The sequence below is a fragment of the Ahaetulla prasina genome, chromosome 11, assembly GCF_028640845.1.
Source record: "Ahaetulla prasina isolate Xishuangbanna chromosome 11, ASM2864084v1, whole genome shotgun sequence".
Taxonomy (NCBI): domain Eukaryota; kingdom Metazoa; phylum Chordata; class Lepidosauria; order Squamata; family Colubridae; genus Ahaetulla; species Ahaetulla prasina.
The window spans coordinates 23,555,711-23,579,219 of NC_080549.1; the positions used below are offsets into that span (position 1 = coordinate 23,555,711).

The 23,509-nt window shown below is 41.5% G+C and overlaps 1 protein-coding gene across 1 annotated transcript in view; it reads left to right on the forward strand.

The window, feature by feature from the left end:
- AMER1 (APC membrane recruitment protein 1) overlaps window positions 1-22,194 on the forward strand; it is a 29,459-nt gene extending 7,265 nt beyond the window's left edge. Inside the window, exon 2 of the mRNA XM_058197033.1 lies at window positions 5,709-22,194. Within this exon, the coding sequence (XP_058053016.1) occupies window positions 5,781-9,023 (3,243 nt within the window). The 5' untranslated portion in view covers window positions 5,709-5,780 and the 3' untranslated portion in view covers window positions 9,024-22,194. The remainder of the gene's footprint in view (window positions 1-5,708) is intronic.
- The last annotated feature ends 1,315 nt before the right edge of the window (window positions 22,195-23,509 follow it).

Consider the following 23,509-nt stretch of genomic DNA (forward strand, 5'->3'; position numbering starts at 1 on the left):
AAAGATAAAGCTTATAAGTATGGCTTCCATTTATTGAAATGTTTATAATGCAGAATGAATAGATGAAAAAAGTGATGCAGTTATGGGAGATAGCAAAACTGACTTTTACTTAAACAGAAGGATTGTTTTAGTTTCGTTTCTGGACTTTTTTCTTGAAACAGAAAGAAATGAAACTTTGATTTTAGGTTTTGATGAGTAGATTGATTTTGTTATTGTAAAAAAGGCTTGGAATGTTGAAGCTTCCAATTTCCTTTGCAGCAAATATAAGATGGTTATATCTTAGCTATTCTATGATTACGAAAAGGCTTATTATCTGATATTTTTTAATTGGAAAAATAACAAATCAGACTTCCATGTTTTTGGTTTATTTATGTATTTTTTGTTTTATTAATTTTATAAATAACTCAAGGTGGCGAACATAACTAATGTTCCTTCCTTCTCCTAGTTTCCCACAACAACAACCTGTGAGGTGGGTTGGGCTGAGAGAGAAGGACTGGCCTAAGGTCACACAGCTAGCTTTCATGGCTAAAGCCAGACGTGAACTTGCCATCTCCCAGTGTCTTGCAGAAAGCCCATAAAGGGTTTCCAGTCAGCCATAAATGTAAATGTTGACTTTTCTCCAATCATAGATGTTGATTTCTCCTTCTCTGCAATTTCTATCTTCTTCAGCAACTATTGCTCCATTGTAGGCAGTGCCAAAGCTGTTCATTTTTGAGCATATAACAATCTCTCTGCAGTTGTCTTGCATAAAAACAACATTCCATGACTTTCCCCCAATTATTTGGCCATTAATTACCAAAACATTCTATCTGGGGAATTCTGGGAGTTGAAGTCCACCCATCTTAATGTTGCCAAGGTTGAGACTTTCGTAAAGTAATAAGGCTTGAAATGAGAGGTCTGGCTATAAGGAGGATTGAAATAATGGATAGGGATTCATCATCAGATCTTGCCTGCCACCAAATCTTCAAGGATGTTTCAATCATTAGCTTGACTGTCCCAAAGGTTTTTTTTTTAAGAGACAACTAGACTTCATTTTTTTTGAAGACATTTCACTTCCAAGAAGCTTCTTGTAACTCTAAGAGAAACAAGAAAGTCCAGTTGCCTCTTGAAAAATCATCTTTGAACAACCATGACCTAAATGGCTGAGAATCTCCATAGACTATAAGTTTGAATAAAAACTTGGGAGGCAAGGGGAAAATATTGATTAGCAAGGTATTTCGTGCTCCATATTTCAGTTTTGTGGCTAATGCCATAGAACTTCAAGCGGTAGGTTTAATAAGTGGTCATGCAAATTGGAGAACATTAGAGCACCTTTCTGGCTAGAATGGCTTGAAGAGAGAAAGAGGTGTAGCCCTTTAATTCTGTAGATTCCTCTTCCCAGTTTCTGACAATTTCACATAATAAAGGCAAAATTTCTTTGCTTGGCAGGCCAGCCAGGTGTGTTCAAGAGAGGAACTGAATAATGTGTGATGCAGGCAAATATGAGTCCATGATCAATACCCTCAGGGGTGGCCCAGCATCATCCATTAAGGTCTGGGCTGGATTCTGCTTCTGGGCAGCTAGGTCTGTTCCATCGGATATTCTTTAAATTGGTGATTTATTGAGAATTAGTTGTATGGCATCTGTGCTGATAGACGGAGCTAGTTATATTCAGTGGACTGGGAGGAGAGCAGAATGGATATATTTTTGAGACATATTTTTAGTGATTTCCAGGGATTAAAGGAGGGTATGTCAACAGCAGCTTGGCTGAAGCTGGACAGATTAAAAAAGAATTGAGCTTCTTATAAATGCTCTAATCTTTGTTTCATAGCAGGTTGTGTCCTCCATAGTGATTACATAAAGGAATTCTCTCCAAAAAGTTATTCTGGGTCTGGGAGATCAGTTGGCCTTGAGAGGGTTAATATTTCTTTAGTTAAATCTTGATTGCAGTGGCTCAAGGTTATTGCTTACTACCTATCTTTGAAGTTACTTCCACTGAGTTTTCGCCAAACACTGTGATTTAAATAATAATAATAATAATAATAATAATAATAATAATAATTTAATTTTTATACTGCCCTTCTTCCGAAGGACTCGGGGCGGTGAACAGGCAGATAAAATAATACAATATATTACAATAAAAACACTCTTTAAAAAACTTATTCAATATGGCCTAAATTTAAAATACAATACAAAATATAAAAATAAACCCCAATAAAATCCATATTTAAAAACCCTATTTAAGCCAGTCCTGCTCGGAAGAATAGATATGTCTTCAGCTCGCGGCGAAAGGTCCGGAGGTCAGGAAGTTGTCGAAGTCCTGGGGGAAGCTCATTCCAGAGGGTAGGTGCCCCCACAGAGAAGGCTCTCCCCCTGGAGGTCGCCAGCCTACACTGTTTGGCTGACGGCACTCTGAGAAGACCCTCTCTATGGGAGCGTACCGGCCGGTGGGGGGCATGTGGTAACAGAAGGCGGTCCCGAAGATGTGTTTGAATATTAGTAGCTCCAGTTGGTAATTAGGCTGTTGGTTTGAGCTTGGAGTTGGGAGCTCAACCCAACAGCCTAACTGATTTAAGTTTGGCAGGTATGGCTTAAGGGTCAGTTGAGGGAGAAAACACCCCAAAGCTATGGGCTGGAAAGATTTGAGCAGGTTCCCAGATTTTTCTCATTTTAACTATGGGTAGTCCTCCACTTACATCCATTCATTTAGTGACCGAAGTTATAATGGAACTGAAAAGATGACTTGTGATGATTTTCCACACTTCTGACCATTGCAGCATCCCATGGTCCCATGATCAAAATCTGGATGCTTGGCAACTGGCCTGTATATAATAATAATAATAATAATAATAATAATTTAATTTGTATACCGCCCTTCTCCCGGAGGACTCAGGGCGGTGAACAGGCAGATAAAATAAAGAAAATACATTCAATAAAAACAATATTATAAAAAACTTATTCCAATAGCCTAAATTTAAAATACAATACAAAATATAAAATAAACCCCAATAAAATCCATATTTAAAACCCTATTAAGCCAGTCCTGCTCGAAAGAATAGATATGTTTTAAGCTCGCGGCGAAAAGTCCGGAGGTCTGGAAGTTGTCGAAGTCCTGGGGGAAGCTCATTCCAGAGGGTAGGTGCCCCCACAGAGAAGGCTCTCCCCCTGGGGGTCGCCAGCCTGCATTGTCTGGCTGACGGCACCCTGAGGAGGCCCTCTCTATGAGAGCGTACCGGTCGGTGGGAGGCATGTGGTAACAGAAGGCGGTCCCGAAGATATCCCGGTCCTATGCCATGGAGCGCTTTAAAGGTGGTAACCAACACCTTGAAGTGCACTCGGAAAACCACAGGTAGCCAGTGCAGCCTGCGCAGGGTCGGTGTTATATGGGGGCCACGAGTGGCTCCCTCTATCACCCGCGCGGCTGCATTCTGAACTAATTGCAGTCTCCGGGTGCACCTCAAGGGAGCCCCATGTGAGGCGTTACAGTAGTCCAGGCGAGAAGTGACGAGGGCATGAGTGACCGTGCATAAGGCATCCCGGTCTAGAAAGGGGCGCAACTGGCGGACCAGGCGAACCTGGTAAAAAGCTCTCCTGGAGACGGCCGTCAAATGATCTTCAAAGGACAGCCGTCCATCCAGGAGAAACCCCAAATTATATCATGTATATATCATGACAGTTGCAATGTGCCAAGGCCATGCGATCGATCCCCTTTTGTGATCTTTTGAGTCAATGGGGAAGCCTTACCAGCATTACTAGCTTGACAACTGCAGTGATTCACTTAACAGCTATGTGAAGAAAGGTCATAAAATGGGGCAAAAGCTATTTTGCTTAACAATGGATGGAAATTTTGACCTCAATTGTATGTCGAGGACTACCTGCCTCACAGGGGTAATTGAGGTCTTGAAGTTTTGTCTGTTTTCAGGGCAGCTAGGAAGCAGCTAGGTTGTCACTGGATGGATTTGAGACCTGGAGGTACAAGGAATTGGCCAAAGATAAAAGGATTGTGTCATAGAGAAATCCCATCGTTGTGTCTCTGTGAGTGTGTTAAGAAGGTATTTTCTGTGATAAGCATTTTTGGGCTATTATGTTTTACATGTCTGGAGGAATCAATTGATATATGTGAAAAAAGAAAAAGAGTGTGTGAGCCTTCTAGGATAAGGTTTGGGAAATTAAGAGTTCATAGTTCCATTTCCTCTTTTACAAAAAGCTGGAAGAAATCTTAAAGCCTTAGTACATTCTATTCTGATTTTTGCCAGAACAAAATAGTTGGCAGAAGTGAATAGTTATTGTCCACCCATCTGAGGTCACCTGCCCCTGCCTCTGTCTGTCTACCAGTTGAATTACTGAAGATGAGAAATTATACCACTGGACTACGGAGCTTCATAAATACTTGAAGCAGGCCTCAAAGGCCATAAGTATGATATTCCTGCTTTGTGGTTGATCGATGTAACATCAAAGCAGTACAAATATGAGATCAGCCATTTTGCTTTTTATTGTTAAGATGTTCAGAAACAAAAGCACTCCCTAATCCAGGGATAGGCAATTATGGAAACCTTACAATCTGTGGAGTTCAACTCCCAGAATTCCTGAGCTGGCCAAGTCTATAGGTCATAAAGTTGCCATAATAGTCCACCCCTGCCCTAATCCATTAAAAGTCAATAATGGGACTAGTTATGCAGCTGTCAATGTGGGAAGAAAAAGTACAGGTACTTACAACCACAACTGAGCCCAAAATTTCTGTTATTAAGTGAGTTTTGCCCCATTTTACGCCCTTGCTAGCCACAGTTGTTAAGTGAATCACTGCTGTTGTTAATTTAGTAACATGGTTGTGAAGTAAATCTGGCTTCCACATTGACTTTGCTCGTCAGGTCACAGAATATGACCACGTGACCCGAGGACACTGCAATCGTCATAAATATGAACCAGTTGCCAAGCATCTGAATTTTGATCATGTGACCAAGGGGAGGCTGCAACAGTTCGTAACTGTGAAAACAGTCATAAGTCACTTTTTTCAGTGCCATTGTAACTTCGAACAGTTACTAAATGAATCGTTGCAAGTCGAGGAAAACCTGTAGTGTCAGACTTAAACAAATTCTAATAAAGTAGAGCAGGGGTGTCCAAACTTGGTCCCTTTAAGACTTGTGGACTTCAACTCCCAGAGTTCCTCAGCCAGCTTTGCTGGCTGAGGGACTTTGGGAGTTGAAGTCCACAAGTCTTAAAGGGACCAAGTTTGGACACCCCTGAAGTAGAGTTAAAATAAAATAGAATTAATTCTATTCATATTTCTTCCTGGTCTATCTATTGAGGTTGACATCGATCTTGCAAATCTGAAAGTACTTTTCTCCCTCTTTGCAGCCCCAAAACTAGCAAGGGTCTCTTCTGAGTCTTGCCCCACCCACATTCCTGCTGTGGGCTCAGCTGCCTTTTATGTAATCATTTCCCGGTTGCATTTCTTTGCCTGGTCTCCCAAGGTTATTCCAACATACCATTGCAGGATCTTCTAAAGCAGGAGTTCTCAACCTTGGCCGCTTTAAGATGCGTGGACTTCAATTCCCAGCATGCCCCAGCCACAACACTGGCTGAAGAGTTCTGGGAGTTGAACTCCATGCGTCTTTAAGCAGCCACAGTTGAGAAATCCCTTTCTAAAGAGTTGCCAATTTTCAGTATATTGTCTTGATGCTCTTTCTCTTTTCTTCCCCATTCCCTTCCCTTTTTTCTTTTTCTTTCAGAATTCCCATGATGCGTTGGCCAAAAGATACAAAAGGGGAAGCAGCCATGAGATCGTTGGTCTTCACTTAACGATGCAAGCCAGAATGGCTGCTGTAGAAGCTGCAGGCATTGTTCAGAATCCCAGGGCCAAGTCTCTCTTGGTCAAAGACAGAAAAGAGTCCCAGGACGAAAATGGGGCAGCCAGCCACTTCTCCGAACCCTGTGATGCTTCCTTTGCTGGGGCAGAGCCAAATCGGCAACAGGCACCGGCCAGCAAGCTGAAAAAGACAGCCTTTAAATTCTTCGGGGGAAAGAGAAGCATCTGCACCCTACCAAGCTTTTTTGGGGGGAAGAATAAAAGCCAGGGCAAGGGAACCTCCAAAAAGGGTCTCAGCAAGAGCAAGACTCACGATGGTATCAGTGACACGGCGCACGAAGAGGCTAGTTCTGGATGTCTCGGGAGTCCCTCGGACGGAGGGCCAGACTTCCCTCTTCCCCAGCTGCTGCCAAGTTCTCAGAGCGCTGTTTTGGGAGCCGAGCTCAGAGTTGGCTTCATCCAGACCTCAAACCTTCTGTCCAGCAGCTCTGAAGGCTTTGAAAAGAAGCTGACAGGAGAGAAGTCCTTGTTCCTCCCAAGATCCAAAAAGGGGCTGAAGGGGCTTTTTAATAGCATTCGCCGTCATCGGAAGAACAAAGTTGCTGAACCTGAGAGGACTGAGCTGCAAGAATGGGCTCTCAGGGACACGGTGACCGAAGAACAGCCATGTGGAAGTGGGTTGGGTGGGAGTCCTCATAGTGGGGCTGTGACACCAAAACGTGCAGACAATTTTTCCCGTGATGCTGTGCCTCAAATAGCCAACCATAATAAGGCAGGAGAGATGGACTGCTTGGCCTCAAGCCCAGTTAGGTCCATTGGCGAGGCAGCTAGAGGACCAGCGTGTCCTGAAGGATCTCGAGATGGGCAGCCAAACCTGGAAGACATCTGTGTTGACTCTGCCTACAGTGACCTCCCTGATGCTTTTGAACCAGAGTTCCTGGAGAAGAGCCCTCCTTGCATACCCTCCGGGGAACAACTTAGCTTGATGTTTGGGGAGGTGACGTCTCTTAAAAGCTTTGACTCTTTCACCGGTTGTGGAGATATCATTGCAGAACCGGATATTGATAGCATCACAGAGAGCTCGACATCTGTGGAACGCAGCCGGGATGCTACCAAGAGGACCTCTTGTTTGGTTACTTACCAAGGTGGAGGGGAGGAAATGGCCCTGCCGGAGGATTTAGAAGAGTACCTCCAGCAGATGTGGGCAGGAGCCATCAAAGGAGATGCAGCCTCTGAAGCACATCTGCCAGAGCTTATAACCAAATGTGACCTTCAGGGCATGAATGGTGCCAAGCAGGAAGTTAAACTATACACTGAAGGAACAAGGAATGATATAGACCTTCTGACACCACATAGCGATCAACAAGAATCTGCTCCCAATAGCGATGAGGGCTACTACGATTCTAGCACCCCAGGTCCTGAAGATGAAGCTGTTGATGGTTTAGATGAAATCAAAAAGGACCGCCTTCCGAGGGACAGCTACAGCGGGGATGCTCTTTATGAGTTCTATGAACCAGATGATGCACTGATGAGCCCATCTCATGGAGATGGATCCTGGTTTGATGGGAAAGTGTCTCCTTCGAAGATATTTGACCAGTTCTTGGACTTTGTTCTCCCCAGTGAGAAGGACTTGATCTGGCTGATGGAACAGAAAAGTGAAGTGATGGAAACAGAAGAGCAGAGGCTGGCAACCCTCCAGAAACAGCTGCTTTTTGGGGAGATGCAAAGAGAGCCAGCCCTGAAACACCTCCAGGAGCTTAGAAGAGACCAACTTCTGAGACCAGGGCAGCTGTCTGAATGTAAAATGCAAACAACCAACTTAGTTGAGAAGAGCTCGAGTTGCCTTGGTTGTGAGCAAATGAATTTTTGTGCTTTGAACGACGGTCTAAATGGTGGAAAGAAGCTAGCAGAAAACCAAGACTGGGAAGATGATTTCCATAAGAAGCTCTGTCCAGAAAAGCTTTGTGATAGCAGCAGCACCACTAAAGCACATAATAGTTGCCTTATTCAGCCGTTAGAGAATGGCTCAGAGTTGGGCTCCAGCAGTGAACATCTGGTGCTTGATTCCTGTGCTTTGGCTTCGGGAAACTCTGTGACCTACCCTCTCTACAGGGTGCATGGGCACCACAGCTGCTCTCCGAGAGCTGACTTTCAAGAGCCCTGCCAGGAACGCAATGAAGAACCAGAACAAGCTGTCAACTTCTCACAAGCCTTGGTGGAATTCACCAGCAATGGGACTCTTTTCTCCAGCCTGTCTGAAAGTCTTAGAAGCTCCAATTCAGGCTCTGAGTTCACTCAGAACCTTCCTGACCTCCCCACAATGGTGACCTTTGACATAGTCGATGTAGAACAGGAAGGGGAAGGGGAATGCGAGGAGCATCTGGAGATGAACACGGATGAGGACATGACCTCATCCTTTGAGGCTTTCAAGGACACTTACGACTCCAAAGCATCCTTTGCTGAATGTAATGAGCGAATGTTTCCTGAGTATCCTCAGATCTCTTTCCACTGGGGAGCTGCCAGCCTTCCTCGGTGTCTTCGACTTCAGGAGCTGAGTCCACCTCTTCTGGAGCCACTGTCTGTCTGCAGGAGAAGCCGATCCCTTGATACCGAAAGTCTGGAGTTTGAGCTGGCAAGCTTGCAGCTATCCAAGAAGAGCTTTAGGTCATTTGAGCTCTGGAGCGGTTCCAAAAAGAATCCTGGTCCTCTTGGGTTGGACAATGGCCAGGAAGCTGTGCCACATTCTCCAGGAAAAAGAGAAGAAGCTATTGGTGGCCTCTCATGGCCAGGACGGTTGAATGTACCACATGGCAAGAAGGAATCTTCCTTGCAAGAAACAAAAACAGGAGAGACTGGTTGGAACACACACCCCTCTCAAAGTCCTTGGGGAATATTGAAGCACTCTGACATGGCTCCTCCTTTGGCTCACCTGGGGCAGAATTCCATCAGTGAACCAGCTGGACGCCTTCAAGCAGATGGAAGCAACCATCCAGTCCTTCCAGCATTGAGACCATTGACCAGACCCTCCACTCTGTTTCTGCAGGCGCCTGTGATGTCTCCTAAGAGGCCTGGTGGGGACAGTTTGTCGAAAAAACATGCTTGGGTCCTCCCTTTGGGAGAGAATGGTCTAGACTTGCCTTTGAGCTTTGATTTTCCTTGCTCCCCTGATAAGCCGTCAATGTGTAAGCCTGGGGATGTGGCTCAGGAAACATCTCAGTTTCACACCAAGCAGTGCTAAGACCACCTACAGGGGCAAGGCTGAACAGTGGGGAAACTCTAGACCCAGAACATTTGGGAAGCACTTCCTGCCAGCTAGTTAGTCTATGAACTTAGCTAGCCAAGTAGCTTTTGTTAATAGGGCTCCAGCTGAATTGTTTTTGTTCCGGTGGGCTGTGAGAATACAGAAAATATTGCAGACTGTTGACTTTGGTTTGAAGCTAGGAGAACTGGGTGAAATGTTGATGTTTCTCCTTAAACAGACATGCTTGTGTGTAGAGGGAACTTCTGTTGATGCACAAAATGATATGAAGAGAACAGGGACAGTCTCAGAAGTTGAGATGGGAATAAAGTCCTGAATTATTTCCAGTTCCACCATTATGGGAATAGGAGAAGAAATAATTTCCAAAAGTCAACTAGGTGGCCAAAGTTAGAAGGTATATTTTGGAGGAGCAAGAAACTCGAGGACCTGCCAAAATGAGATGTTTGCTTATGGTGAAACTTGTTAACTCCTAGTTTTTGAGGACACGTGCTTAGAAGTCAACCTACTAAGCTGCTTTTATTCCAAGAGATGCCTGTAGAAGAGAGTGCAAATAGAGATACTTACCTTTTATGGTCCCAGAACCTCCTCTAGAATGGATGGGGCCAGTTTCCTCTTTCTTTTTTTAGTTGGGAGGGAAGTTAAGGGACAGAATTAGTGCCTTAAGCCTTCTAAAGGCTTAGCACCCATTTTATATCCCCCCCCCCAATGGGTCTTGGCCTGGGCCATGGTTGGAATGTGGCCTTTGACAAGTGGCACAAGGTCTTGGATAGCCTTGAGCCAACAGAAGTCTGGCACTTGTGATATATAGGATTGCAGCTGTGCAGCATATCTTAAGTGCAGCTGTGCAGCATATCTTACTTGTTACAGCAGCATTTCCCAACCTTGACAAATTGAAGGTGAGTGGATTTCGATTCCCAGAAATCTCAGCAATGCTATGCTGGCTATGGAATTCTGGGAGTTCTGGGAGTTGAAGTCCATATACCTAGAAATGGCTCAGGTTTGGAAATCCTGCTTTAGGGTATGCTGCTCAATTTGGTTGGGCTTTATGTAGTTTCAGTGGGGGATGGGAGGCAGAAAACTACCCAACCTGGTGCTTGTCAATGAGGAGATTCGGTTGCAGTGGATGGGATGGGCAAAATAGCAAGAAGGTGGCTATTAGTTAAATTAGGGCAAGATGTGATTAAAAGGGAAACGGGCCAAAAAAAGGCTCTGAAATCTGTAATCTAGGAGCATCTTACTTGGGGGGTATATTGCTTTTAAGAAGACATGCATACAATTAAAAAAATTTAAAAACACTTCTTGATACTGAAACAAAGTAATGTCAATGCAGTGGAGGTTTTGTAATGTCCAAAGAGCATATTTTAAAAAGTGGGGGAAACCCCAATACATGCAAAACTGTCTTTATTTAAAGTAATAGGATTCTGTTATTTTTTTATGGTAAAATTTTAGAGCTGTGCAGCACTTCCAGTTTGATTCCAGAAAAGAGACTTGGCTTGCTTGTATGTGTTGGTCCTGTGTCTCTCTCTCTCTGTTTGTATGTGAATCCTGTCCCTAGCACTTTCAAGACGCTGTGCCATTTTCCAGGATCAGCTGGCCATTGCAGAAGGAAGCCATGCGATCCAGAGAAAGGACGTAGTTGCTTTAATGAGCTACATCCAGACTGATTGTGAGCTCCGAAGTTCATTTTTTGGAATCAGATTCGAAGTGCTGCTGGGCAGAATATCTGTTGAAATCAATTTTCTAGGGTGCCTAGGATGGCTATGCGTTAAAATATTGGATGCAGAGAAGCTTCTTAGGAAATAAAGCTTCCATCAGTTGGCCAAAGTTGACTTGGTCTCCTGAATTCCTCTCACAGCTGTCTTGTACTGTATCACAACTTATCCTTGTTGCGCATAAGAAAGATGTGTGTCTAGGGAATTGTGATATTCCAATGTGCATTTCCCCCTATATTTATTGTGACATTCCAATGTGCATTTCCCATATATATATATATATATATATACCAAGTCGGATTGACTAGTTTATTAAAAAAATCCAGATCCTGTGTCCCACCTGTGCACACTGTAAGGCAGGTAATATGCAGCAAAAGCTCTCAAGTCTGTCTCTTTGTCAAAGACACGGTTTAAGAATGCCCGATAGATATATTTATGGAATGAGGGGTCCTTGGTGCTCTGTGAACTTAGTTGTTTTCTTGCAGACTTTTCATTACCCAAACTAGGTAACATTATCAGTGCCAGTGAGTACTAAATAACACTGATGATGTTACCTAGTTTGGGTAATGGAAGGTCTACAAGAAAAGCTCAGAAAACATCAAGGAATATTTGAGCTACAACTATTCTCTTTTACTGATATTTGCAAAGTTTGTGCAGGAGAACTTCAGGGAGACTCAGCTCTAACAATCCATGCAACATCTTTTTCATAGTTGTCCCAGCGGTGTTCGGAATTCGCAACTGAGACGAACGTTGAAAGTCTGATCAGACGGTTGGTGCTAATACTTCAGAATCCTTTTTGCACAAAGACTGATGCAACTTTTTTTTTTTCAAAAGCTCGCAGGCAGAGCAAGAGCGGGTCCAGCTTCTACATGATGATGAAAAAGTTGTGATTATCACCCATTCTTAATCTGTGATTATCACCCATTCTTCATTGGGTGAAGGAAAGCCCTTGAATCCTGGTCCCTGAAATTTGGGGGTGAGATTTTACTTTTTAAAGAAATGGGAATGACAAAAAAAACAACCACCTTTGTGATTAACTTAAATTAATCTGGACGTATCATTTAAGTTCTCCCTCTAAATAGGAGCTAGAATATTTGACACAGCCCTCTGCTGTTCTTGAAAAGAAGAAAAGAAGAAAACGGGGTTCTTGGCCATAAAAAGGCTGCTCCCATTTGTAGTAAATCAAGGATTTCCCATTAAATAAATGACAGGCTTTCAGTGTTTGGTGAAAACAATTAAATTAGGCGGAAAGATTCTATTTCAGTCTTAATAATAATAATAACACAGTTGGAAGGGATCTTGAGGTCTTTTAGTCCAACCCCCTGCTCAAGCAGGAGACCCTCTACCATTTCAGACAATCCCTTCTTGAAAGCCTCCAGGGAGATTTCCCTGCCATGTTAATTTTTTGGGGGGAGGGGAGGGGTTACGTAACGGCACCTTGAAAACCGAACCTTCCCACCTCCGATGTTTGGGAACAAGTTTTCCACCTGATCTCCATTTTCTCAGACTCTTCTGGTCTTGGACTTTGCTACTAACCATCAATTTGCCATCTCCTTCAAAGGGTGGGGGGGTTCTTCTCTGGATTCCAATTTGGGTAGTGAATGGGAAGATTTGCTTGAAAATCCCTGAAACCTCCCTCCAAACATTTGGTGGCACTTTGAGCAGGGTGTGACTGAGCCCAACGCTAGCCTGTTTGTTAATTCCACTCATCTAAAAATACCTAAGACGGCTTTCCTTCTGAATGGCACGTCTTGATTCATAGAGCAATATCCCCTGTTGCTCTTAGCCAGCATGACCATTGGCCAATGTTTGGATCCCATATCTCTGACTGCAAGTCTGGGTGATTCCAAGCCAAACGACAGCTCACTGGTCATGGTGTGGTGGGCCATCAACACTTGAAGATCCTCCAAATGTTGCCTACCTGAGACTTCTGAAATGGGATGGATGGAATTGAGAGGCATGATCTGTTGAAGGGACCTCTGTTTTCAATTGCTGCAAACAATTACGCTGCCGATAGATAGGATGGGTGAAGTTCACTGTGTAAAGTGTTTTGTTCACGGATTGATGCTTTCGGTTGCATTGGGTTTGGCGTGGCGTGCACATAGTTCGTTCTTCCTTTTGAATATATCACCAAAGACATCTTGTGGAATTGTTAAATGGCGTAAACACTTCTCTTTTTTTATTTGGTTGGTTGTTTGGGGAAAAGGGGTGTATCATAGGTGTTCAAACTAATAAGAATGTTTGTCTACAGATATGTATTTGCTAGCCTCCAGGTTGTGGATATTTATAGAAATGCTTTTTTTTTCCTAAAGAAAACCAATTTTATAATATACTAGGGTACTCAAGACTTTGACTTTGCATCTGTCCTCATTCTAAAAGAGTTTTCTGATTTTGGCGTTGTGGTCTCTGAAAAAAAAAAAGTGAATTGTCGCAAGGAAATGTTGGCTGAATTGTGAGGAAGGGCAAGCACGAAAGGTGGAGTAGTAGAGCTGGAATGGATCTTCTCATGTTACAATCTGTTTTGTAGTCTTGGTTGGACTTGATTGGACATTTTTGACTTGATAACTTTCAAGGCTCAAGAAATAGAGAAGATTAAGATGGCAATTTGCATAGCACCATAGGTTACACAAAAGGGGATATTGTTCCGACAGCAAGGGGAAACTGCCATGTCTTTGAGGCTCCCTTGTATTAAAATATGTACTCTGTGCACGTAGAAAAACAAACTTCCATTAGCTCTTTGAGGTGGCCCAGATAAGTAGCACAAGTACAAGCAGCAGCTGTCCCTATATTGTAAGATTACATTAACAGACTCTTGCAATCTGAAAGTACAGGCAGTCCTCAACTTACAACCACAACTGAACCCAAAAATTCTGTTGCTAAGTGAGACATTTGTTAAGTGAATTTTGCCCCATTTTCTGATCTATCTTGCCACTGTTATTAAGTGAATCACTGCAGTTGTTACATTAGTAACATGGTTGTAAAGTGAATCTAACTTCTTCAATGATATCGCTTGTCAGAAGGTCGCAAAAGGGGATCACATGACCCCGGGACGCTGCAACGGTCAAAAATATGAATCGGATGCCAAGCATCTGAATTTTGAACACACGACCATGAGAATGCCACAAAGGTCATGTGAACAACAGTCATGTCACATTTTTCAGTGCCGCTGTAGCTTTGAACGGTCACTAAACAAACTGTTGTAAGCTGAGGACTACATGTATTAATCCCCTCCTTTCCTTTTATTCTCCAGAAACTATGGAAAGTTCCTTCTGAGATGTTTTCCATGTCCCTTTTCCTTTCATGGACTGAGATACCATTTTTAAGATGGTGGTCTAAGCTGCAACTCTTCTTGCTGTCTCCCAAGGTCATTCTCACATACTGATACAATATCAGGAGGAGCAGTGAAGAAAATGAAAAAGAGCTTCTTCACCAAGGCTATAAACATTCCCCAGTCTTCCCTGTTGCCCATCTAAAATGGTTCAGCTCAGGGTCATGACCTCCTCATTCTTGGTAATACATTGAAATGAAAGGACGTAGGTCACAAAATCTGAGGCTTGCTCTGCTTTCTAATTTCTGGGGTGGTTGTTCATTTTTCTGAGAAGGGTTGGTTGACCAATTCTGTAGTTGAAAGTCTACATAAGGCGGGAACGTGCAGATTTTTTTGGGACCCATGGAAGGGCTCTCCACTCCTCCAAAGATGATTTGCATCAAGATAAGAGTTTTGTTGCTATGGTTCCTTTAGCTTTGTAGTATGTCCTTTCCACAAGAAGTCATCACTGGACCAACCAGTCCTGGACAATTTTTATCCAGTTCTTCAGCCTTCCTTTTTTAAGTTGTAGGAAATATAATCAAGCGACAGTGTCAGAGGTTCCTGGAGGAAATGGATTATTTGGATCAGTTTCAACTGGAACATAGTCCAAAGTTTGCATTGGTTGCACTTGGAGATGAGCTGTGGTAGAGATTGGATGAGAGACATTGGAGTGTCTGTCCAATGTTCCTTGATCTCTTAGTTGGTTGAGATACTGCCAATTACAGTACTTCTGGACTGGCTATGGGGATTTAAAGTGGTGGGCACCAGATTATGACGGTTCTCTTCCTTTTTCTGGTGGCTTCTACATAGCATTAACAGAGTAGAGCTCACATCTATGGCCCGGCATCTGTGGGTGCCCAGAGGCTTGACGCTCTTGCCCCTTTTGTTTTAACAACTATACCAAGGGTCTCCAAACTTGGTCATTTTAAGACTTGTGGACATTACCTCCCAGAAGCTGAAGTCCACAAGTCTTAAAGTAGCCAAGTTGGAGACCCCTGATCTACGCAGAACCACTGGCTGAACCCATCCATTGGTTTGATGTCCACACTCATGAGTTTGCTGATGATACCGAACTGTACCTCTTGACCTCAGCTCTCCCAACAGATGCTGCTCAATTTTCTTTTCCAATGTCTTGAGTCTGTGTGGGTCTGGATGCAAAGGGACAGACTCAAGCTCAATTCTAACAAGACTTGAATAGTTCTAGATATTTGCCCATTTCCCCCTCCCCAGTTCAGAGGACTTTCTAACTCTGGTCTTGGATTTATTTATTTATATAAATTGATTTATATGGCTGCCCAGCTGACAGATGCAGTTCTGGGTAACTGACAAAAAACAAACAAAACTAAACTAAAAATATGTTATATAAATATGGGGCAACACTTCTTTATTCAACTGCCTCTTTGTGACAGACCTTGAACACCAAAGTTATGAATATTAAAATGACTTTTATTATAAGGTTACAGTAAGAGAGTCTTTCAACTCTCACTGTGCCTCTCCCTCCCTGTCTTTCTACTGAAGAAAACTAGGGAGGAGTCAGTCTGAGGTGCTTTTTCAAGTTACATTCCTGCTTTGGATTTGAATTTCTCTTATCTGACCATTCCTTAGCTGTGGCTGTTTCTCCTTTTCCTCAAGATTATTTTTACAGCTCATTACGACTAGTGTGTAATCTTGGAGACAGTGGATTGCTTTGGACTCAAAGCTCCTGTCTGAAGAGCAGGTGGCAGCTGTGGCCAAGAAGCCCTTTGCAAAGACCCATTCAATGTCCCAAAGATGGTTTTTCAAGAGGCAACTGGACTTTCTGGTTTTTCTTTGAAGATGTTTCGCTTCTCATCTGAAGAAGCATGCCTTTCCTATCAAAGTTCCAGTTCTCTGAAATAAGATCCCCCACAGATCCATGGGGCTTCCCCCTTGATGATGTTCAGAAACACTTTGAACCCCTTCCTCTTCTCCCAGGCTTTGGGATAGGATAACAGTTGAGCTCCATGGGAAAGCCAAATTTGGCAACTTTAAGACGGTGGACTTCCAACTCCCAGAATTCCTCAGCCACCGTACAAATTCTGGTAGTTGAAGTCTACCAGTCTTCAACTTGCCAAATTTGGAGATGCCTTAGCTGGATGATTGAGAGTCTTCACAGACAACCCCATGGGAATGTTTTGACTCTACCTATGGTCTCTTCTGGACATATCCAGTCTGTATCTGTTATCATTGTTTCCTTCTTTTTAAGCATAAGCTGGTCAAAGCCTATTGGAATAGACCAGCCTCTAAATCATAAATTAAAAGAAATCAACCTAGTTTCATATTTGAAGAAAAGATGATGGTTGCGACTTCTATATGTGCAGTGAAAAGCAGGGGTAACATGTTAGTAATGGATTGTAGACATCAGTGGACTTAAAATTGGTGTCTGCCTTCAATCATCTTGTCCCCCAGGTATCCTGTCCTTGAAAAGCTCACTTTGATTTTTCTCTCTTGGAGAATCTCTGGTTGGCTTACATCTTTGCTTTGGATTAGGGAATAGCCTCTTTCTCTTAAACGGGGATAGGCAGCCCTGTTTGCTAAAATTATTAGGTTTCCAAGGGAATTTACAAGGAGCGTCTGATGACCTATTTGCAGAGCGGGTGGGATTGGATTTAACAATTATTCCTTGTATCTTTTTAACAACTTGGTGCACTGTCACATCTATCTTAATGCCTGCTATTTTTAAAAAAGAAAACTAAATGTCCTATTGCTGGACTTTAGTGATTTGCCACCAGCTTTTGGCAGAGTGATGTTCAGGAATTGCGGGTTCTGCCACAAATTGGCTAGGGTGTGGTGGCACAGTGGTGAGAATGCAGTATTGCAGGCTGCTGACTGCCAGGAGTTTGATCCTGACAGTCTGAAGGTTGACTCAGCTTTCCATCCTTCCGAGTTCGGTAAAATGAGGACCCAGATGCTTGGGGGCAATAGGCTGACTCTGTAAGCCACTTAGAGAGGGCTGTAAAGCACTGTGAAGCGGTATATAAGTCTTGTGCTATTGCTATATGATCTGTTACCAAAGGCTGCTTGCTCCAACTGTAAGCTAAAAAAACTGATTTATTATTGCTTTTCTTGTCTTCCTCACGATTCTTAAGACAATGTGTCTGTTACATTTAAAACGTAGAAGAAAAATGATTGTGCCAAAATATTTCTGCGTTCCAATGTGTTTGTTGTGTGCTTTACAGCTTTGGTAAGAGTATTATTCAGTTTTCAGTTGTTTTAAGATCACATGAGAGAAAATTTAAACCAATACCTTGGGATCTTCTTTTCCTGAAGTGTCAAACGCTAGTTGTCAGCATAAGAAGAAACAAATGCATTCCAGTTCTTTGACTGATTTTATACAAAACCTTAACCCTAAATGCATAGAACAAGATGAACAACATTTAAGGTTGATGTGATCTGTATTTAAGCAAATATGCCGTATTAGGACAACGTGATGAGTTGATTCACAAAAATGATAGAGATTGTTTCAGTTCAGGATTTTCACAACACAGTCACAATCTAGCCTGTACTAATTTTGCATATTCAGCATCTTAGATCAATGTTTTTTCAACTTAGAAACTTTAAGATGTGTGAACTTCAACTCCCTGAATTCTGGCTGAGAAATTCTGGGAATTAAAGTCCACACTTCTTAAAAGTTGCCAAGTTTGAAAACTGTTTTAGTGACCATCAAGCCAACTGAGAGGACTGATATTAAATCCTGCCATAGCTTTATTGTTGTCAGCTTTTACTGTACTAGAACTGTAAGGGCCTTAAAAATTGGATTAGGGAATTCTGGGTTCTCTTCCTTATTTCTTCTTTTTTATGAGTCCAATGAAAAACTTGATTTATTCTCTTTCTTCCTGCTTCTTTTTTTTAAAAAAAAGATTTACATCTTTGGATAGTATTAAAATATGCCATTTTACTGGAAAATGACAACTGGAAAAAAACCTGCCTTTTTAAGGGTGGCAGAATGTTTTACTACATCATACTTGGGCTGTCCTTAAATGTAATTATGAATTTGTATTCTTGATAAAAATGTTTTCATTTGGAAGAAGAAAAAAAGCAGACATTGATTGAATAATGAAGTGGGGCATTCCCTTTGTCACGTAATGACCGTGAAATCACTAATACAGATAGTCCTAGACTTACGACTGTAACTAAGCCCAGAATTACAGTCATGAGTCATTGCAGTCATAAATTGAGTCATCATGTGACCAGACCCAATTTTTTGACATTTTTTTGTAGCAGTTGTTAAGCAAATCCATTTGCCCCAATGGGTGAAATCAGCAAAACTCACATGACTGCAAATTATGAGCTGGTTGCAAAGTGCTGAAAATGCAGACATGGGACTATGCACAAGGGGATGGATGTAGCCATTGTAAATTTAAAAACAGGTCATAATTAAGGGGAGGACTGTTGTAACTTTGAATAGTCATTAAGTGAATAATCGTAAGTCAAGGACTACCTGTATATCTCCTTTTTGGTTGTAAATACACAAATCAAGTAAACCTGAAGGACACTGTAATCTATTTGGGCACAGAAGGACAGTTCATCATCTACAGCTTGAAACTTTTCAGTCTTAACATATTTATGATTGTATATTGCAAATAGTTGGATATTCAAAGAACTATAGTTAGGTATTTTGCAAAACCAGACAGAGAAAAAGTAATACTTCAGTATTTGGAGGGAGCAGAATTGATCCCATGCTCCATTTTGAGAGCTGTTTGAGACTCAATAGTGAAGTTCCTAGCTCATATTTTGCTGGATATTGCTTTACTTTGTCCTACTCTATAGAAGAAGCTGCAAATGTGGATTTTCTATTGATCTGTTTCTTGTGCTTCCTTTCCTATACACAGGCAGCTAATCATGGTCACACTGTATATACATGAGTTGAGCTGGATCAGGAAAATGATGATATAAAGCAGTATTTCTCAAGCTTGCAACTTGAAGTTGTGTGGACTTTAATTTCCAGAATTCCCCAGCCAGCATGGCTGGGGAATTCTGGGAGTTGAAGTCCACTCAAGTTGCCAAAGTTGAGAAACATTGATATATCGAGAGAACTTCTATAAGCAACCTACCATCCTAAGCAATCTAAGATCTGGTGCTGATCAGTGTAGTGAAATAATCTCATTGACTGTTGTAGAATTTTGAAATTGTTCAAGCTAAAATTGCAAAGTATATGTAATCGCTGCCAAATGTAAAGTTGTCTCATGCAGTTGGATTTAATGTAAATGAAACTTCTCTTGTTTCTCATTCCGTCTTTTGATTGTTCCTCAGTTTGTTTTGTTTTGGGTTTCATGAATGTTTTTTTTAAAAATCTTCATTGGACTTCTTCTTACACAGTTTTCAAGATATTTTGCAATGAATGTTCTTGCTAAAGGCTAATGAATAAATTTGAGTTTTGTTTTTTTTAAAAAAAGAGGTTACTCTCTTTCATTGCTGACCTAGGCATTTTTTTAAATAATAGATTGTAATATTGTATTTATAAGTTCCACCAAAAATTACCTCTGGGAATTAAGCCAAAATGCATTTAAAATGCAGGTGGGATGCTTGCGGGCATATCTCATTTGTAAGCATGTCTCAGGATGTTAGGGTTCATATCCTGATTTATAAACCTTCCTGCAACACTTGTTGAGATGTAGAGTCTACATGAATCTAAGCTGTGAAAGGATGGGTTAAAGTAAAGACTTTAGTAAAGACCAAGGTGAGAGCTGTAGGCAACAACATTTCATTTTAATGTATGCCAATTAGTGTACATTCAAAATGACAATAAAGTTATCCTAAGTTCTAAGTGTAAAGTAAAAACCCTTCAACCCTCCTTTCGCCTTCATTGTATTTGGCCTACCCACCCATGCTGCCAGTGTTGACAAGATGGAAATTAAAACCTGGCAGAGAATGGGGAAGAAGTGTCTTTATACATTTTTCATGAACTCAGTCAATTGACAAAGAGATCAAAACTGGGAGAAATTTCCTGACAGTGAGAAAAATTAATCAATAGAACAACTTGCCTCCAGAAGTTGTAGGTACTCCATCACTGCAGGTTTGCAAGAAAAGATCTGACAACCAGTTTTCTGGAATGATATAAGGACTCACGCCTTGGGCAGAGGGTTAAACTAGAAGACCTGCAGGGTCCCTTACAACTCAGTTATTCTATATTCAACCAACTCCATGGTTAAGCAGATCACAGATTACTGAGATATGTGAATCTAGGCTTAAAATGCATACATCCACACACCCATATGCAAAACATTTAAAACTGGTTTTAGGAGTAGGAAAAACATGAAGGAACTTTTAGTTGTTTAGAAAAGATTCTTCAGCATGAGAATAAACCCAAAATAACCCTAATTTGATTGTGTTTGGAATAAGATGGAACATTTTTGGAAACGTTGCTATGCCTGTCTCTTGAAATGGTTTGTCTCAAAGGAGTGACAATCAGCCTTGATGGATGTTACGAGAATGGATACCCAAACACAGGGAGACCCCTAAACTGGGGGAAGGTGCTTTATGAAGCTATCTACCGTTTGTCCAGGGTTTGACATTCTCCATAAGGGGTTTCATACTGTTCTTCTGTCACTTGGCGCATGTGGGCTTCACATTTGAAGGAAGACAATTTTCATGATGGCCCCTGTGTGTCTCTGGGGTCCATTTGAGATTAAATGGAGGGCAAAGACTCCCTGCTGGTCCTAAACCTGATTTAATTCTGCCTCTAATGTTTACAGCTAGTCAACCTCGTAATCTCATTCAGCCTAAGCATAATAGTTCATCCATCATTCTTCCCATCTTTTTTCCTGGATGGCCCCCATCTACTCAAATTGAATTAGGTCTAATTAAATCATGCTGGAAGATGGATCATGCGTCCCTGAGGCAGGTCCCTCAAGACACATGGGCACAGTAGCCTCTCGGCCCCATGGAGCCCCCACTTTCTCCCTCTGGTCTTTGAGTCAAGCATATTTTGATGAACAAGAACTTCTTCACCAGTTCATGGGAAAGTATTTGCAAATTGGCTTTGTCCTCATGATTTCTGGGTCCTATAATTTTTTCTTTCCCCTATTTTTTTCTCCATAAGAAAGGAAGCTAAGAAACTAGTTATTCAAGAGATACTGTAGATATTCTGGAAATCCTCAAGATCATAGACAGTGGTTCTCTCCATCTAGATGACATGGGAAGCAAATTAAGTTTGGAAATAATAGGATCATTTTTGAGTTTTTTGTGTGTGAGGTTGCATGAGGAAACAAACACCTTAAAAATGGAATATCTTCCTCCCCAAGCCCATCATTTCCCCACCATACAATCAGTGAAAAATCCAGACTGCTTTGAGTCAGCTGGCTTTATAACTAATAAACTTTTGGGTTGTTTCACAATGAAAGGATGAGATCGCTCAGCTGAAAATCTTATAACAATGACCTTTTTGCTTTTCCCTGCTGGGAAGGTGGTACACGTACTGATAGAGAATTGAAATGGCTACATAGATGCTGCTGATGCCCAATTAACTCATGATGGATGTTCTTTGTGGTTTTTCTTAAGTTGGCAGTAGGGACGCTGACATCAGCTTTACTCCCTTTTTTTAAAATTGCAAAACCAAAAGAAAAAAAAATGGTGAGGAAGTTTCATGCTCTCTTTGCTATCACAACAATGATTTTATTTATTAAGAGGATTTCTCCTCTATCCATTGGCTGTGGTCAAGGAGCACAAAGTAGCTGATTACATTAAAAGAAAAGCAAATGATCCCCTGAAAAGTCTGTCCCCCAAGTCTGTCAATGATTGAAAAGAGATGTGATTGAGAATCAAGGAATAAAGCTTAAAAAAAAGGAATGGATTATTAAATTTGTCTTTCTAAACATTTTAAATATGTTGGAATTTATTTCCCCCCCAGGATTCTGAGCATAAATGTTAGCTTTATGTAACATAAAGCTTTATGTACTGTAAATAGAAGACCTCTATTTTGCTTCCAATTAAGCAACCTATTACTAGTACACTTGAGGTACTAATACTGCTCTATAAAGTCTTATTAAAGCCACACCTAGAATATTGCAGTGGTCACCACACTATTAAAAAAAAGATATTGAGACTCTGGAAAGAGTGCACAAAAGAGCAACAAAGATGATTAGGGGACTGGAGGCTAAAACATGAACGGTTGCGGAACTGGGCATGATTAGTTTAGTGAAGAGAAGGACTAGGGATGACCTGATAGCAATGCTCCAATATTTGAGGGGCTGTCACAGGGAAGAGAGGAACAATCTATTTTCCAAAGTGCCAGAAGGAACAATGGATGAAAATTGATCAAGGAGATAAGCAACCTGGAATTAAGAACTTCCCAGCAGTGAGGACAATTAATCAGTGGAATGGCTTGCTTTCATAAATTGTAGCTGCTCCATCACTCGAGACTTTTATGAAGAGACTGGACAGCCACTTGTCTCAAATTGTTTAGGGTCTCCTGCTTGAGCAGGGGGTTGGACTAGATGACCTACAAGGTCCCTTCCAACTCTGTTATTCTAAGTCTCTTCAATCACTTAGGCAAAGTGTGATTGTGTAAATGTGTGTCAAAGTGCACATATATAAACAAACAAGGACATGTATGTTATTTTACACGTCCTAAAATGTTTTTCCTCTTTCATCTCAAGCTCCCCAGCATTGTGAAAGCCCTAGTGGTCAGCAAGGAAAGGCGAACAGGTAGTCCTTGACTTACAATAGTTTGTTTAATGATCATTTGAAGTTACAATGGCACTGAAATAAGTGATTTATGACCATTTTTCACACATGGCTATTGCAGCATTTCCATGATCACGTGATCAAAATTCGGATGCTTGGCAACTGGTTCTTATTTATGAGGGTCACAGTGTCCCAGGGTCATTTGATTCCCTTTTATGACTTTCTGACAAGGAAAGTCAAAGGGGGAAGCCATTCTGGCTTAACAACTGTATAACTAGCATAACAACTGCAGTGATTCACTTAACAACTCTGGCAAGAAAGACTGTAAAATGGAGAAAATTCATTTAATAAATGTCTCACTTAGCAACAGAAATTTTGGGCTCAATTTTGGTCATAAGTCAAGGACTACCTATATTTGATTTTGCCAGCAAGGAATCCTGTACAATTGATGGCTGGATAATTTGGTTAAGAATCAAAGCATCTATAATTTATATTGGGATGACAGGATCATTCAGTTACAGTATGACTTTACTGAATTAACCCATTTTCTGAATTTGTACAGGGCACTGAGTCATAAATAAATCCAGTGAATAGGATAAAATCTGAAGATAAAATAAAACATGATCTGTGAGTTGTGAGGTGTAAGTTGACTTGCTTGGGGCATTCTGACCTGAATAGTTATTTCTTTGTTTCTCTTTTCCCCCACCTCTTTTAATCAAACTCAGATTCATGGCAGTTTACAATAAAGCACACTGGATGAAGAAAATTGTCCTGCACTTTTCTGAGTATGGAATATCAAA